This window comes from Agelaius tricolor, unplaced genomic scaffold (genome assembly GCF_023055355.1).
Source record: "Agelaius tricolor isolate 1412-34295 unplaced genomic scaffold, bAgeTri1.0.p SCAF_90, whole genome shotgun sequence".
Classification (NCBI taxonomy): domain Eukaryota; kingdom Metazoa; phylum Chordata; class Aves; order Passeriformes; family Icteridae; genus Agelaius; species Agelaius tricolor.
Genome location: NW_027269350.1, coordinates 55,578 through 72,607, shown reverse-complemented (window position 1 = coordinate 72,607; position 17,030 = coordinate 55,578). Strand labels below are relative to the sequence as shown.

The 17,030-nt window shown below is 62.2% G+C and overlaps 2 protein-coding genes across 2 annotated transcripts; both read right to left on the bottom strand.

The window, feature by feature from the left end:
- Window positions 1–524: 524 nt before the first annotated feature.
- LOC139585777 (MAP/microtubule affinity-regulating kinase 4-like) lies at window positions 525–16,601 on the bottom strand. The gene is made up of 18 exons (XM_071418721.1): window positions 16,382–16,601; window positions 14,308–14,532; window positions 13,004–13,057; window positions 12,839–12,887; window positions 12,284–12,349; window positions 11,073–11,143; window positions 10,783–10,839; window positions 9,041–9,277; window positions 7,932–8,051; window positions 7,023–7,122; window positions 6,838–6,947; window positions 5,808–5,976; window positions 5,357–5,622; window positions 4,636–4,727; window positions 3,895–4,174; window positions 3,093–3,172; window positions 2,051–2,095; window positions 525–1,949 (listed from the first exon to the last, which is right to left on the bottom strand). The coding sequence occupies exons 1-16, from the start codon at window positions 16,430–16,432 to the stop codon at window positions 3,161–3,163; spliced, it is 1,959 nt and encodes a 652-aa protein (XP_071274822.1). The 5' UTR covers window positions 16,433–16,601; the 3' UTR covers window positions 525–1,949; window positions 2,051–2,095; window positions 3,093–3,160.
- LOC139585807 (basic salivary proline-rich protein 2-like) lies at window positions 920–1,885 on the bottom strand. Its single transcript, XM_071418770.1, has one exon. It carries the CDS (start codon window positions 1,883–1,885, stop codon window positions 920–922), a length of 966 nt encoding a protein of 321 aa, XP_071274871.1.
- Window positions 16,602–17,030: the final 429 nt, after the last annotated feature.

Sequence of the window (17,030 nt, the reverse complement as noted above, 5' to 3'; positions counted from 1 at the left end):
CTGAGCGGTTTGGGGCGTTACTGGGTTGGCTCCGCCCACTAAATAACCATATAAGGGGATTTTTTTTGCCACGCCCTCTAAATGACCATATCAGGGAATATCTAATAGCCACGCCCCCTAAATGGCCATATAAGGGAACACATAATTGCCACGCCCCCTAATTTGTCATATAAGGGAATAGCCAATAGCCACGCCCCCTAAATGGCCATATAAGGAAATTTGTTTTGCCACGCCTAAAATGACCGTATAAGGGTGGGCGCTGCGTTGGCCACGCCCCTTGAGTGACATCGGGCGCCCCACCCACCCCAAATTTCCCAAACTCCAAATTCCCCAAACCCCGCCCACCATGGGACCCCCCCCCCCCCCAAATTCCCCCCCAAATTCCGCCCCAAATTCCACCCCAAATTCCCCAAATTCCGCCCCAAATTCCACCCCCACCCCAAATTCCCCAAATTCCGCCCCAAATTCCACCCCCCCCCCCCTCAAACTCACACCATGGGTGGGGGTCCCGAGGTTTATTTTGGGGTGGGGGGGGGAGGGTTTGGGGGGGACAATTCAGGGCAGGAATAACTTAAAAATGGGGGAGGGGTCTCCGGGGGGGGGGAGGGGTCTGGGGGAGGGGGCGGGGCCATATTTACATCTGTACAAGGTGGTGGGAGGGGCTGCAGGTTATTATTGGGGGGTGGGGTCCCCAAAATCTTGGCACCGAAATCTCGGACCCCCAAAGGCACCCCCGACCCCCCAAAAATGTCCTGGGGGGGGGTCCCAGCGCCGCTGGTCCCAAATTTGGGGAGGGGTCCCGGGGCTGCTGAATCTATGGGGGGAGTCCTGGGGGGGTCCTGATTCCCCTGGGGGGGGTCCTGGGGGTCCCAATCTGGTTCTTGGGGGGGGTCCTGATCCAGTTCTGGGGGTCCCAGTCTCATTCTTGGGGGGTGCCGGGGGGTCCCAGGGGGGTCCTGGGGGTCCCAATCTGGTACTGGGGGGGTCCTGGGGGTCCCAGTCTGGTTCTTGGGGGGTCTTGATCCAATTCTGGGGGTCCCGGTCTGGTTCTGGGGGTCCTGGTCTCATTCTGAGGGGGTTCTGGGGGGGGTCCTGATCCAGTTCTGGAGGTCCCAATGCAGCTCCGGGGGTCCTGATCTCGTTCTTGGGGGTCCCGATCTTGTTCTTGGGGGGGTCCTGGTCCAGTTCTGGGGGTCCCAGTCTCAATCCTGGGGGGTCCTGGAGGGGTCCTGGAGGTCCTGATCCAATTCCAGGGGTCCCCATTTCCTTCTTGGGGGGGGTCCCGGTTTCCTTCTTGGGGGGTCCCAGTCCAGTCCTGGGGGTCCCGGTTTCGATCTTGGGGGGTCCCAGGGGGGTCCCGGTCTGGTTCTGGGGGTCCCAGGGTCTCAGGGGGTCCCAATGCAGCTCCGGGGGTCCCGGTTTCCTTCTTGGGGGTCCCGATCCAGTTCCAGGGGTCTCGGTTTCCTTCTTGGGGGTCCCCAGTCCAGGTCTGGGGGTCCCAGTCCAGTTCCAGGGGTCCCGTTCTGGTCCCGGTCCCGGTTCTGAGGGGTCCTGGGTGGGGGTCCCCGGTCCAGGTCTGGGGGTCCCCATCTTGATCTTGGGAGGTCCCAGGAGGGGGATCCCAGTCTCGATCTTGGGGGTCCCGATCCAGTTCCAGGGGTCCCGATCCAGTTCCGGGGGTCCCGGTTTCCTTCTTGGGGGTCCCCGATCCAGTTCCAGGGCTCCCGATCCAGTTCCGGGGGTCCCGATCCAGTTCCGGGGGTCCCGTTCTGGTCCCGGTCCGGTTCCGGGGGGGTCCCGGGTGGGGGTCCCGGGCCCGGGGTGGGTGGGGGGTGTTGGGGGGGGGGTCCCGAAGGAGCCCCTCCCCCTCCCCCCCCCAATCCATCACAGCCCCGCCCCCTCGGAGCAGCCGGGGGGCGGCTTCCGCTTGATCCCCAGGTAGATGGCAACTGAGGGGGGGGGGAGGGGACAGGTGAGTCTGGGGGGGGCCTCGAGACCCCTCCCCAATTTCGGGGGGGTGCTCGAGGTGTGGGGAAGGGGCAGCACCCACCTTGTGAGCGCAGGTCCCCCGATTCCCGCAGGTTCGTCTGCGACCCTGGGGAGGGGTGGGAAAGGTGGGGAGGGGGTCAAGGGGGTTGGGAACCACCCCCCCCCAAAAAAAAAAAACCTCTCAAAAATTAAAAAAAAAAAAAAAAAAAAAAAAAGCTAGCAAAAATCTCAAAAAAAAAAATCCCATGAAAAAATAAAAGGAAAAAAAGCCTAAAAAAATAAAGAAAAAATACCCAAAATATCCAAACCCTTTCCCCAAAAATCCCCCCCACAAAAATCCCCAAAATCACAAAATAAGCACCCCCAAAAAAACCCAAAAAAATTGCCCAAAAAAACCACAAAAATACCCCCCAGGAAACCCCTTAAAAAACCCCAGGAAACCCCCAAAAAATTCCACCAAAATCCCCCCAAAAATCCCATCAAAATTCCCCCAAAATCCCCCCAAAAATCCCCAAAAAATCCCCCCAAAAAATCCCATCAAAATCCCCCCAAAAACCCCAGAATACCCAAAAAAACCCCCCCAAAAACTCCCCCAACCCCAAAATTCTCCTCCTCCAAAAACGCTCCAGGAAACGTCAAAAAAAAAAACGAAAAAATACCGGGAAACCCCAAAAAATCCCCAAAAATCCTCCCCAGGAAGCCCCAAAACGTCCCCCAGGAAGCTCCAAAAATCCCCCCAAAAAAACCCCAAAAACCCGAAAAATTCCCCCCCAGGAAACCCCAAAAAAACCCCCCAAAAACCCCCTAAAAATCCCAAAATTCCCCCCCAGAAACCCCTAAAAAATCCCCCAAAAATCCCTAAAATCACTCCCAGGAAACTCCAAAAAATCCCCCCAAAAATTTCCCAGCCCCAAAAAATCTGGGACAGGAGTCCCAGGTGTCCCCAGGGGTGTCCCCAGGTGTGTCCCAGGTGTCCCCAGGTATGTCCCAGGTGTCCCCAGGTGTGTCCCAGGGGTGTCCCCAGGGGTGTCCCCAGGTGTCCCCAGGTATGTCCCAGGTGTGTCCCCAGGTATGTCCCAGGTGTGTCCCCAGGTGTCACTCACGGATTTTGGTGGCTCCGGGGCCGGGCGTGGCCGAGACGCAGCGATTGGAGCTCTGCCGGCGGGAGGGGTCAAGGGACACCCTGGGACAGGGGAGAGAACAGGTGAGGAATGGGTGTGCCCAGGTGTGCCCAGGTGTGCCCAGGTGTGTCTGATCTCTCCCGAGGCGTGCCCAGGTGTATCCCAGATGTGTCTGATCTCTCCCCAGGTGTGCCCAGGTGTGCCCAGGTGTGTCTGATCCCTGCCCAGGTGTGCCCAGGTGTGCCCAGGTGTGTCTGATCCCTGCCCAGGTGTGCCCACGTGTGTCTGATCTCTCCCGAGGCGTGCCCAGGTGTATCCCAGATGTGTCTGATCTCTCCCCAGATGTCTCTGATCCCTCCCCAGGTGTATCTCAGGTGTATCCCAGGTGTGTCTGATCTCTGCCCAGGTGTGCCCAGGTGTGCCCAGGTGTCTCTGATCCCTCCCCAGGTGTGCCCACGTGTGTCTGATCCCTCCCCAGGTGCATCTCAGGTGTGTCTGATCTCTCCCCAGGTGTGCCCAGGTGTATCCCAGGTGTGCCCAGGTGTGTCTGATCTCTCCCAAGGCGTGCCCAGGTGTGCCCAGGTGGGTCCAGGTGTATCCCAGGTGTGTCTGATCTCTCCCCAGGTGCATCCCAGGTGTGCCCAGGTGTGCCCAGGTGTCTCCCAGGTGTATCCCAGGTGTGTCTGATCTCTCCCCAGGTGTGTCTGATCTCTCCCCAGGTGCATCCCAGGTGCATCCCAGGTGTATCCAGGTGTACCCAGGTGTATCCCAGGTGTGCGCTCACCTGCGGCTCAGTTTCGAGGTGATCTTGCTCAGCAGCGTCGCCGTCGGGCGGGGCCGGGGGGAGGAGGCGGCGCTGGGGGGGGGGAGGGGGCGAGGCGGGGGGAGGAGCTCCCGAGGCCCCGCCCCCCCGGCGGCTCCCGGTTCCGGTTCCGGCCCCGCCCCCTCCGTGGAAGGTGCTGCGGGCGGAGCAGCCCCGGGCCAGGTGCGCCAGGTGAGCCCCGCCCAGGTGAGCCCCGCCCAGGGAGTGGCTGGAGGGGGAGGGCGGGGGGCGGGACGGGAGGCTGGGGAGAGAAAGGTGTGACGTCATCCATGACGTCAGAGGTGATGTCATACACGTGGCATCACAGGTGACATCACACACAGGTGAGATCACAGGTGACGTCACGCTGACAGGTGACGTCACACAGGTGACCTAACACACACATAGGTGACATCCCACTCCCACAGATGACGTCACAGGTGACGTCACACACAGAGGACACCAAAGGCGACCCCACCCACAGGTGACCCCACCCCCCAACCCCATACTGGGAGGGGCACAGGTGGGACTGGGGTAATTTTGGGTGAATTTAAGGTGATTTTGGGATGGATTTTGGGGCATTTCAGGTGTGCCCAGGTGTGGCACTCACCTGTCCCTGCCGTTGGGCAGCAGCAGGGAGGATAGGGGTGATTTTGGGGTAATTTCGGGTGGATTTGGGGTGGATTTCAGGCGGTTTCAGGTGCGCCCAGGTGTGGCACTCACCTGTCCTTGCCGTTGGGCAGCAGCAGGTGCCGCTCCCCCCCCGAGCACACGTAGGTGTTCCTGCGGCCCATCACGCTGGGGGGCACGTGGGGCTGGGGGCACACGGGGGCACCTGGGCTCACCTGGGCTCGCCCCACAGGCACAGGTGCCCCCCAGGTGTGCCCAGGTATACTCAGGTGTTCCGAGGATCTCTCCCAGCCCCTCCAGATGTTCCCAGACACCCCCAGGTGTGCCCAGGTGCCCCCCAGGTATCTCCAGGTATCCTCAGGTGTGTGCCCAGGTGTTCCCAGGAGCTCTCCCAGCCCCTCCAGATGTTCCCAGGTGCCCCTAGGTGTGCCCAGGTATCCCCAGGTGCCCCCAAGGTGTGCCCAGGTGTCCCCCCAGGTGTGCCTAGGTGCCCCCCCAGGTGTGCCCAGGAGCTCTCCCGGCCCCTCCAGATGTTCCCAGACACCCCCAGGTGTGCCCAGGTGTCCCCGGGTGTCCCCCCAGGTGTGCCCAGGTATCCTCAGGTGTGCCCAGGTGTGTGCCCAGGTGTGTACCCAGGTGTGCCCAGGTGTGTGCCCAGGTGCCCCCCCAGCTATTCCCACCCCCCCAGGTGTACCCAGGTGTGCCCAGGTGTACCCAGGTGTACCCAGGTGTACCCCGGTGTGCGCCCAGGTGTGCCCAGCTGTGTGCCCAGGTGCCCCCCCAGGTGTGCCCAGGTGTGCCCAGGTGTGCCCACCTGTCCGTCCAGGTGTGACCTCTCGGGGATCTCGGCCTTGTTGGGGTTGTGGGCGCTGCTGACCAAGGGGCTGCAGGGAGGGGGGAGGGGCGGCCCGGCCCCGCCCCCACCGCCCCCGCCCCTCCCCCCTCCTCCTCCTCCTCCTCCGGAGCCCCTCCTGGGGGGCGGGGCCACGCCCCCGGCCACGCCCAGCTCCGAGGAGGGGGGAGGGGCGGCCGAGGGGGGGCTGCGGCGGGGGGGAGGGGCGGCCGAGGGGGCGGGGCCACCTGCGGGGTCACAGAGGGGTCACGGAGAGGTCACAGCCCCCCAGGACCCCCCAATGTCCCCAAATATCCCAAAATGTCCCCAATGTCCCCGATGTCCCCAATGCCCCCAATCCCCCCAATCGCCCCCAATGTCCCCAACGTCCCCAATGTCCCCAACGTCCCCCGATGTCCCCAGTGTCACTCACAGAAGTCGCTGTGCCGCCGCTGCCGGTGGTGGCCGCCCCCGCGCTGTCCCTTGCCGTGGGATGTCCCCGACGATGTCCCCGATGTCCCCGACTTGGTGGCACCGTTGGGAGCCTCGGCCGAGCCCCGGGGCCGGGACAGGGACAGGGACAGCGAGGTGCCACCCTCGGGCTGTCACCAACGGGGTCACAGTGTCACCAATGGGGTCACAGTGTCACCAATGTCCCCACAATGTCCCCACAATGACCCCAGAGTCCCAAATATCCCCAACCCCCTGATGTCCCCAGTGTCCCCCAAATCCCCTCAATGTCCCCAATTCCCCCAAATGTCCCCAAGCGTCACCCACCTCTCCCCGCCATCCCAGCAGCAGGTAGGTGGCCGTGTCCCCAGTGTCCCCAATGTCCCCAGTGTCCCCCAATGTCCCCAATCCCCCTGATCTCCCCCAATGGGGTCCTGGCAGGGATTTTGGGGTGGCTTTGATGGGCTTTGTCCCATGTCCCCTGTGGTGGCACCTGAGTCCCCTTTTGCCTGCTGTGTCCCCCTTTTGCCACCCCTGTCACCCCTCTGCCACCCGTGTCCCCAATGTTCCCAATGTCCCCCAATGTCCCCCAATGTCCCCAATGTCCCAAATCCCCCTGATCTCCCCCAGTGTCCCCAATCCCCTCAATCCCTCCAATGTCCCCAATCCCCCCAGTGTCCCCCAATGTCCCCAATCTCTCCAATGTCCCCAATCCCCCCAGTGTTCCCAGTGTCCCCAATGTCCCCAATCCCCCCAATGTCCCCAATCCCCCTGCTCTCCCCCAGTGTCCCCAGTGTCACCCACCTCTCCCCGCTGGCCCAGCAGCAGGTACATGGCCGTGTCCCAGTGTCCCCAATGTCCCCCAGTGTCCCCAGTGTCCCCCAGTGTCCCCCAGTGTCCCCAGTGTCACCCACCTCTCCCCGCCGGCCCAGCAGCAGGTACATGGCCATGTCCCCAATGTCCCCAATGTCCCCAATCCCCCCAGTGTCCCCAGTGTCCCCAGTGTCACCCACCTCTCCCCGCCGGCCCAGCAGCAGGTACGTGGCCGTCACCTCGTTGTACTTGTGGGTGCTCAGCGCCTCCTTGATCTCCTCCCTGGTGTAGCCCATGCCCACCATCACCTCTGCGGGGACACGGCGGTGTCACCGACGCCCCCGGGTTGTCCCCGAGGTGCCACCTGTCCCCGTGTCCCCCTCACCGATGCGTTTGGTGTCCCCAAAGTCCTCCTGGGGCTCCGTGTAGGGCGTCAGCTCGTCGCCCTCGTAGCCGATGTTGATCCACTTGTCCTTCATGATTTGCTGTTTGGGGACATTGGGGACATTTGGGGGGCATTGGGGACATTGGGGGCATTGGGGGACATTGGGCGACATGGGGGACATTGGGGACACAGGTGGCAGAGGGGTGACAAGGGTGGCAAAAGGGGGACACAGCAGGCAAAAGGGGACTCAGGTGCCACCACAGGGGACAGGGACAAAGCCCATCAAAGCCACCCCAAAAATCCCTGCCAGGACCCCCAAAACTGCCCCAAATCCCTCTTGGGGACCCTCCCAAACCTCAAGGGTGCAGCGCTTGGTAGAGCTGAGTGGCTGCAGGATGTTCTCACAGCCCCAAATGACCCCCAAACCGCCCCAAATCCCCTCCAAACCACCCCAAATCACCCTCAAACCACCCCAAATCCCCCCCAAACTACCCCAAATCCCCTCCAAACCGCCCCAAATCTGTGTTGGGGACCCCCCAAACTGCCCCATACCTCGAGGGTGCAGCGCTTGGCAGGGTCGAGCGGCGCAGGATGTTCTCACAGCCCCAAATCCCCCCAAAACTGCCCCAAATCCCTTTCAGGACCCCCAAATCACCCCCAAACCGCCCCAAATCCCTTTCAGGATCCCCAAATCCCCCCAAAACCACCCCCAAAGCGCCCCGTACCTCGAGGGTGCAGCGCTTGGCGGGGTTGAGCACCAGGAAGTGGCACAGGATGTTCTCACAGCCCCAAATCCCCCCAAAACTGCCCCAAATCGCCCCCAAATCCCCCCCAAACTGCCCCAAATCACCCCCAAATCACCCCAAAGTGCCCCAAATCACCCCAAATCACCCCCAAAGCGCCCCGTACCTCGAGGGTGCAGCGCTTGGCGGGGTTGAGCACCAGGAAGCGGCGCAGGATGTTCTCGCAGTCCGTGGACATGTAGAAGGGCACGCGGTATTTGCCCCGCAGCACCCGCTCCCGCAGCTCCTGGGGGGACACGCGGGGTCACCAGGGTCACCCGGGGTCAGCTGGGGTCACTGGGGGCAGTCGGGGTCAGTTGGGGACATGGGGGATGCCTGGGGTCGGCTGGGGTCACTCAGGGTCAGCCATGGACACAGGGGACACGTGGGGTCACGCGGGGTCACTCAGGGTCATTGGGGTCAGTCAGGGTCATGGAGGGCACCCAGGGTCAGTTGGGGTCAGCTGAGGTCAGTCAGGGTCAGTGACCACGCAATGACCGGGAGGTGACCAGGGGCACCAGGAGGTGACCAAACAGTGACCAGGAGATGACCACAGGTGACAATCACCGCCAGGCCACACCCACCAGAGTGACCACTGACCCTGTGGGACCTCAGGGGTCACAGGAGGTGGCTGAGGAGCATCAGAACCAAGTGACCACGCAGTGACCACGCAGTGACCGGGAGGTGACCACAGGTGGCCAGAGGTGCTGGTCACCTCCATGCCATGCCCACCAGAGTGACCACAGACCCTGCAGGACCTCAGGGGTCACAGGAGGTGGCTGAGGAGCATCAGTGACCACGCCATGACCACGCAATGATCGCGCGGTGACCAGGAGGCGACAGCGAGTGACCGAACAGTGACCAGGAGGTGACCAGAAGGTGACCACAGGTGACAATCACCTTCAGGCCACACCCACCAGAGTGACCACTGACCAGCTGACCCCTGGGGGGAGCTCTGAGGTCATGGGGGGTAGCTGAGGAGCATCAGAACCAAGTGACCACGCAATGACCACACAGTGACCACAGGTGACAGGAGGTGCTGGTCACCTCCAGGCCACGCCCACCAGAGTGACCACAGATCCTGCAGGACCTCAGGGGTCACAGGGAGGTGACCCAGGAGCATCAGAACCCAGCGACCACGCCATGACCACGCAACGATCGCGCAGTGACCGGGAGGTGACCACGCGGTGACCGAACAGTGACCAGGAGGTGACGGCGCGGGCTCCCAGCGGTCACCTTGAGGTTGTGGCCGTCGAAGGGCAGCGAGCCGCTGACCAGCGTGTACAGGATGACCCCCAGGCTCCAGATGTCCACCTCGGGCCCGTCGTACTTCTTGCCCTGGAAGAGCTCGGGGGCGGCGTACGGGGGCGAGCCGCAGAACGTGTCCAGCTTGGAGCCGCGCGAGAACTCGTTGCTGAAGCCAAAATCCGCGATCTTGATGTTGGCGTCGGCGTCCAGCAGCAGGTTCTCGGCCTGGGGACACGGGGACATCATCAGGGACGTGGGGACATCATCAGGGACATTGGGATGGGGACACTGGGACATTGGGATGGGGACACTGGGACATTGGGATCTTGGTGTTGGTGTCGGCGTCCAGCAGCAGGTTCTCGGCCTGGGGACACGGGGACATCATCAGGGACGTGGGGACATCATCAGGGACATTGGGATGGGGACACTGGGACATTGGGATGGGGACATTGGGATGGGGACACTGGGACATTGGGATCTTGGTGTTGGCGTTGGTGTCCAGCAGCAGGTTCTCGGCCTGGAGACATCATCAGGGACATGGGGACATCGGTAGGGTCACAGGGACATTGGGATGGGGACACTGGGACATTGGGATCTTGGTGTTGGTGTCCAGCAGCAGGTTCTCGGCCTGGGGACATTTGGGGACATCATCAGGGACATGGGGACATCATCAGGGACATGGGGACATCATCAGGGACACTGGGATGGGGACACTGGGACATTGGGATCTCAGTGTTGGCGTCGGTGTCCAGCAGCAGGTTCTCGGCCTGGGGACATCATCAGGGACATGGGGACATCGGTAGGGTCACAGGGACATTGGGATGGGGACACTGGGACATTGGGATGGGGACACTGGGACATTGGGATCTTGGTGTTGGCGTCCAGCAGCAGGTTCTCGGCCTGGGGACATTTGGGGACATCATCGGGGACACAGGGACAGGAATGGGGCCATGGGGACAGGGATGCTGCCAGAGGGACACTGGGATGGGGACACTGGGACATTGGGATCTCAGTGTTGGTGTTGGTGTCCAGCAGCAGGTTCTCGGTCTGGGGACGTTTGGGGACATCATCAGGGACATGGGGACATCGGTAGGGTCCCAGGGACATTGGGATGGGGACACTGGGATGGGATCTCAGTGTTGGTGTCCAGCAGCAGGTTCTCGGCCTGGGGACATTGGGGACATCAGTGGGGACAATGACACTGGGACATGGACACTGGGCCAGAGGGACAGGGACACTGGGACGGGGACACTGGGATGGGGACACTGGGGTGGGGACAGGGACACTGGGGTGGGATCTTGGTGTTCGGGTCCGTGTCCAGCAGAAGGTTCTCGGCCTGGGGAGGTTTGGGGACATCATCAGGGACACTGGAATGGGGACACTGGGACATTGGGATGGGGACACTGGGATGGGATCTCGGTGTTTGGGTCCGTGTCCAGCAGAAGGTTCTCGGCCTGGGGACATCAGTGGTGACAGGGCCACCAGGACAGGGACACCAGGATGGACATGGGGACACCAAGATGGACACAGGGACATGGGGACAGTGACACAAGGACGGGGACATGGGGTCAAAGAGGGGGACAGTGGGACAGGGACACTGGGATGGACATGGGGACAGGGACACCAGGACAGGGACACTGGGATGGACACGGGGACACCGGGACGGACACGGGGACGGTGACACCAGGACGGACACGTGGTGCCACCCCCGTGTCCCCACCCCGTCCCACCTTGAGGTCCCTGTGCACGATGTTCTTCTGGTGGCAGTAGTGCACGGCCGAGACGATCTGGGGACAGAGGTGGCACTGTCACCACGGGTCCCCACAGTGTCCCCAACCACCCCAGGATGTCCCCAACCCATCCTCGATGTCCCCAAGCCCCCCCACCAATGTCCCCAAGCCCACCTGACGTCCCCCAACCCATCCTTGATGTCCCCAACCCCTCGGAGATGTCCCCAGATCTCTCCAAAATGTCCCCAAACCCGCTCAGGATGTCCCCAACCCGTCCCCGATGTCCCCACCTGTCTGAACTTGGCCCGTGCCTCCTTCTCCTTCATCCTCCCGTGGGACACCAGGTAATCGAACACCTCACCTGGGGGGGACACACCTGGGTCAGGACGTGTCAAAAAAAAACCCCCAAAAATCCCCCAAAAATATCCCAAAATATCATCCAAAATATTCCCCCAAAAAATCCCCCCAAAATATCCCCAAATCCACACCAGGCAGTTCAAACGCCTCACCTGGGAGGGGGGGACACACACCTGAGCGAGCCAGACCCCAAAATATCCCAAAATATCCCCCCAAAAAAAATCCCAAAACATTCACAAAACATCATCCCAAATATCCCCCAAAATATCCCCCCACCCCCCCCAAAAAAAATCCCCCCAATCCCCTTGGTCCCCGTGGGACACCAGGTGATGAACGCCTCACCTGGGGGGATCTCGGTGTCCCCAGGTGTCCCCAGGTGTCCCTCAGGATGTCCCCAAAGCCCCCTCAGGTGTCCCCCAGGTGTCAGTCCCACCTGCGCTGGTGTACTCCATGACCAGGTACAGCGTCTCCTCCGTCCCCAGGTGTCCCCCAGGTGTCCCCAGGTGTCCCCAGGTGTCCCCAGGTGTCAGTCTCAGCATCCCCCATGTCCCCAGGGGGGCTCACAGGGTGTCCCCAGGTGTCCCCACAGTGATATCTCGGTGTCCCCAGGTATCGCCAGGTGTCCCCAGATGTCCCCAGGTAGGGACACCTCAGTGTCCCCACATGTCCCCAGGTGTCCCCAGTGCCCCTCCAGGTGTCCCCAATGCTCCCCCAGGTCCCTCCCAGGTGTCAGTCTCACTGTCCCCAAGTGTCCCCAATGTCCCCCAGGTGTCTCTGATGTCCCTAAAGCCCCCCCAGGTGTCCCCCAGGTGTTCCCAGGTGTCAGTCTCAGCATCCCCCATGTCCCCCAGGTGTCCCCAGGTTCCCTCAGGATGTCCCCAAAGCCCCCCCAGGTGTCCCCCAGGTGTCTCCATGTGTCAGTCTCAGCATCCCCCATGTCCCCCAGGTGTCCCCAGGTGTCCCCCCAGGTGTCCCCAGGTGTCCCTCACCTGTGCTGGCGTACTCCATGACCAGGTACAGCGTCTTCTCTGTCCCCAGGTTCCCTCAGGATGTCCCCAAAGCCCCCTCAGGTGTCCCCCAGGTGTTCCCCCAGGTGTCTCTGATGTCCCCAAAGCCCCCCCAGGTGTCCCCAGGTGTCCCTCACCTGCGCTGGCGTACTCCATCACCAGGTACAGCGTCTTCTCCGTCTCGATCACCTCAAACAGCTTCACTGCAATGGGGGGAGCACGGGGGGGCATGGGGACCCCTCCCCAAATTACACAGACCTCCCCCCACCCCGGGACCCCTCCCCAAATTACACAGACCTCCCCCCACCCCTGGGACCCCTCCCCACATTCCAGACCCTTCCCCATTTCTGGGACCCCTCCCCACTTCAGGGACCCCTCCCCATTTTGAGGAATCTTCCTCAAATCTGGGACCCCCTCCCCAAATTGGGGGCACAGGGGGGGCATTGGGACCCCTCCCCAAATTCTGGGACCCCTCCCCAAATTCCAGACCCCTTCCCAACCCCAGGACTCCTCTCCAATTCCAGAGACCCCCTCCCCATTTCCAGGACCCCATTTTTGGGACCCCTCCCCATTTCAGGGACCCCCTCCCCATTTCCAGGACCCCATTTTTGGGACCCCTCTCCATTTCAGGGATCCCTCCCCAAATTCCAGGACCCCTCCCCATTTTGGGGACCCCTCCCCATTTCTCTCACCGATATTGGGGTGGTTCAGCCCCTTCATGATCCGAACTTCCCGAAAAAGCTGAGGAGGAGGAGGGGAAAAAGGGTCAGGGGGGAGCTGGAGACCCCTCCCCAAATGAGGAGACCCCTCCTCAAACGGGGAGACCCCTCCCCAAACCCCCCGGGACCCCTCCCCACCTTCTGCAGGCTGGTGGGGTTCAGCTGGGTCTTGTCGATGATTTTGATGGCGACCTGAAATTGGGGAGGGGGCGCTGAGGGGACCCCTCCCCAAATTCACCTGGGATCCCCTGAGACCCCTCCCCAAATTCAGCTGTGATCCCCCCACCAAATAACCTGAGACCCCTCCCCAAATTCACCTGGGATCCCCTGAGACCCCTCCCCAAATTCAGCTGAGATCCCCCCCCAAATAACCTGAGACCCCTCCCCAAATTCCCCTGAGACCCTCCTGGGACCCCCAAATCCCCCCTGAGCCCCCTCCCCAAATGCCTGAGCCCCCTCCCATCACCCTGAGCCTTCTCGAACCCCAAATCCCCCCAAATTGCCCCAAATCCCCCCCAAACCCCCTCAAATCCCCCCAAATCTCCCCTGAGCCCCTCCCACAACCCTCAATCACCTCATAGCCCCCTCCTGTCACCCCAAATCCCCCCAAAACCCCCTCAAATCCCCGTCTAGCCCCCTCCCCAAATGCCTGAGCCCCCTCCCATCACCCCGAGCCTTCTCAAACCACCCCAAATCCCCCTCCCACCACCCCAAATCTTCCCCCAAACCCCCTCAAATCCCCCCAAATCCCCCCCAAGACCCCTCCCCAGCCCCCAAACCCCCCCAGAGCCCCCTGCCCACCCCTCTGCCTGTCAGCACATTCCGGGGCAGCCTGGCCTTGGCCGAGTTGCCCTCGCCGATGGTGCCCCAAATCCCCCCAAAATCCCCCCAAATCCCCCCAAAATCCCCCCAAATCCCCCCCAAGACCCCTCCCCAGACCCCAGAGCCCCCTGCCCACCTCTCTGCCCGTCAGGACGAGCCGGGCCAGCCTGGCCTTGGCCGAGTTGCCCTCGCCGATGGTGCCCCAAATCCCCCCAAAATCCCCCCAAAATCCCCCCAAATCCCCCCAAATCCCCCCCGAGACCCCTCCCCAGAGCCCCCCCGAGCCCCCTGCCCACCTCTCTGCCCGTCAGGACGTGCCGGGCCAGCCTGGTCTTGGCCAAGTTGCCCTCGCTGATGGTGCCCCAAATCCCCCCAAAATCCCCCCAAATCCCCCCAAAATCCCCCCAAATCCCCCCCAAGACCCCTCCCCAGACCCCAGAGCCCCCTGCCCACCTCTCTGCCCGTCAGGACGTGCCGGGCCAGCCTGGCCTTGGTCGAGTTGCCCTCGCCGATGGTGCCCCAAATCCCCCCAAAATCCCCCCAAAATCCCCCCAAATCCCCCCAAATCCCCCCTGAGACCCCTCCCCAGCCCCCAGAGCCCCCCAGAGCCCCCTGCCCACCTCTCTGCCCGTCAGCACGTGCCGGGCCAGCTTGACCTTGGCGAAGTTGCCCTTGCCGATGGTGCGCAGCAGCCGGTAGTTGCCCACGTGGGGAGGGGGCTCCTCGGACCCCCCCCCCAGGGAGTTCCTGCCCCCCCGGCCTGGGGGAGGGGCGGCTCCGGACCCCCGCCCGGTCCAGCCCCCCCCGCCGGGCTTGTCGGGGCGGGCGCTGCCCCCCGGGCCCAGCTGGGATGGGAGGGGGGGGAAACAGGGGTGAGACCCCTCCCCAAATTAGCACAATGAGACATTCACCCCATTATCATCACAGTGAGACCCCTCCCCAAATTAGCACAATGAGACATTCACCCCATTATCATCACAGTGAGACCCCTCCCCAAATTAGCACAATGAGACATTCACCCCATTATCATCACAGTGAGACCCCTCCCCAAATTAGCACAGTGAGACATTCACCCCGATAATTATCACAGTGGGACCCCTCCCCAAATTAGCACAATAACACATTCACCCCATTATCATCACAGTGGGACCCCTCCCCAAATTAATGTCATAGTGAGACATTCACCCCGATAATTATCACAGTGGGACCCCTCCCCAAATTAATGTCATAGTGAGACATTCACCCCATTGTCACAGTGAGACCCCTCCCCAAATTAATGTCACAGTGAGACATTCACCCCGACAATTATCACAGTGGGACCCCTCCCCAAATTATCACAGTCCCCAAATATCACAGTGGGACCCCTCCCCAAATTACCACAATGACACATTCACCCAATTGTCACAGTGGGACCCCTCCCCAAATTAGGACAATGAGACATTCACCCCGATTGTCATGGTGGGACCCCTCCCCAAATTATCACAGTCCCCAACTATCACAGTGAGACCCCCTCCCCAAATTACCACAATGAGACATTCACCCCCATTATCATCACAGTGGGACCCCTCCCCTAATATCACAGTGGGACCCCTCCCCAAATTAATGCCACTGTGAGAGCCCCACCTAAAATATGATCACAGTGAGACCCCTCCCCAAATTATCACCCTGAGCACCCCTCGGGCCCAGCTAGGGGGGGGAACAGGGGTGAGACCCCTCCCCAAATTATGGGGTCAGCCCTGAGAACCCCCTGAATTAGCACAGTGAGACCCCCCCTCAAAATATCACAGTGAGGCCCCCACCCAAATTGAGCGGTCACCCCTGAGAACACCCTAAAACATTACAGTGAGACCCCTCCCCAAATTAATATCACTATGAGACCCCCACACAAAATATCATAGGGAGACCCCTCCCCAAATTATAGGGTCAGCCCTGGGAACCCCCTGAAACATGACAGTGAGACCCCTCCCCAAATTAATATCACTATGAGACCCTCGTACAAAATATCACAGTGAGACCCCCACCGAAATTATGGGATCACCCAAATATCACAGTGGGACCCCTCCCCAAATTAATGTCACAGTGAGACCCCCACTCGAATTATGGGGTCATCCTGGGAACCCCCCCCCCTCCAAAATAATCTCAGGGGGGTGAGACCCCCACCCAAATTACAGCAGGGGCAAGACCCTCCCCCAGAGTCCCAAAAAGCTCCCCAAAATTCCTGAGACCCCTCCCCAAAACCCCTCAGACCCTCCAAAATCGCAGAGTGAGACCCCAAACCCCTCCCGGTGTCCCCCGATGCCCCCAGACCCCTCCCAGTTCCCCCAGACTCCTCCCGGTACCCCCCAAACCCCTCTCGGTACCCCCCAAACCCCTCCCGGTACCCACCCTCCCTCACCCCTTCCCTCCCCATCCCCTCCCGGTGCCCCCCAAACCCCTCCCGTTACCCCCAGACCCCTCCCGGTGCCCCCCGGTTCCCCTCAAACCCCTCCCGCTACCCCTCCAATCCCTCCTCCTCCCTCCCCATCCCCACCCGGTACCCCCCGGTGCCCCCAGACCCCTCCCGTTCCCCACCCACCCTCACCCGTTCCCTCCCCATCCCCTCCGGGTGCCCCCTCGGTACCCCCCAGACCCCTCCCGGTCCCTCCCGGTCCCCCCCCGCCCTCAGGCCTACGCCCGTTCCCGCCTCGCCCTCACCGTGTCCGCGTTCCGCTCGTTGCCCGCCGCCAGGGCGGAGCGCGAGGACATGGTCCCGGCCCGGGGGGGGGGCACCGGGGGGGGGGCACCGGGGGGCACCGGAAGGGGCGGTCCCGCTGCCGGGGGGGGGGGGGGGGGTCCCGTTCCCGTTGCCGTTACCGGGGGGGCCGGGCCGGGGCGGCCATGGCGGCCATGGCGCCGGAACCGGAAGCGGGGCGGCGACAGAGTGGGCGGGGTTCTGACCGTAAAAGGAGAATGGTTCTGAGGGGTTGGTCACGCCCACGGAGGGGAGCGTGGCCAATCAGGAGGCGGCGTTGCGGCATGGAGACAGATGGGCACGCCCACCGAGGGGGCGGGGTTAAAGGAGGGTGGTGCGCGGTGATTGGCTGAGCGGTGGCCAATGGGGAGGGAGAGCGGGGTTTAATGGGTGATTGACGGGGGAGGGGTCACGTGGGGCGCGCGGGGGTCGCCTGTGTCACACCTGGGGTCACGTGGGTCACCTGTGGAGTCACCTGTGTCACCCAGGTCACCTCCCTGTCATACCTGGAGTCACCCGTGTCACACCTGGGGTCACCTGTGCCACCCGTGTCACCCTCGGGGTCACCTGTGTCACCTCCGTGTCACACCTGTGTCACACCTGGGGTCACCT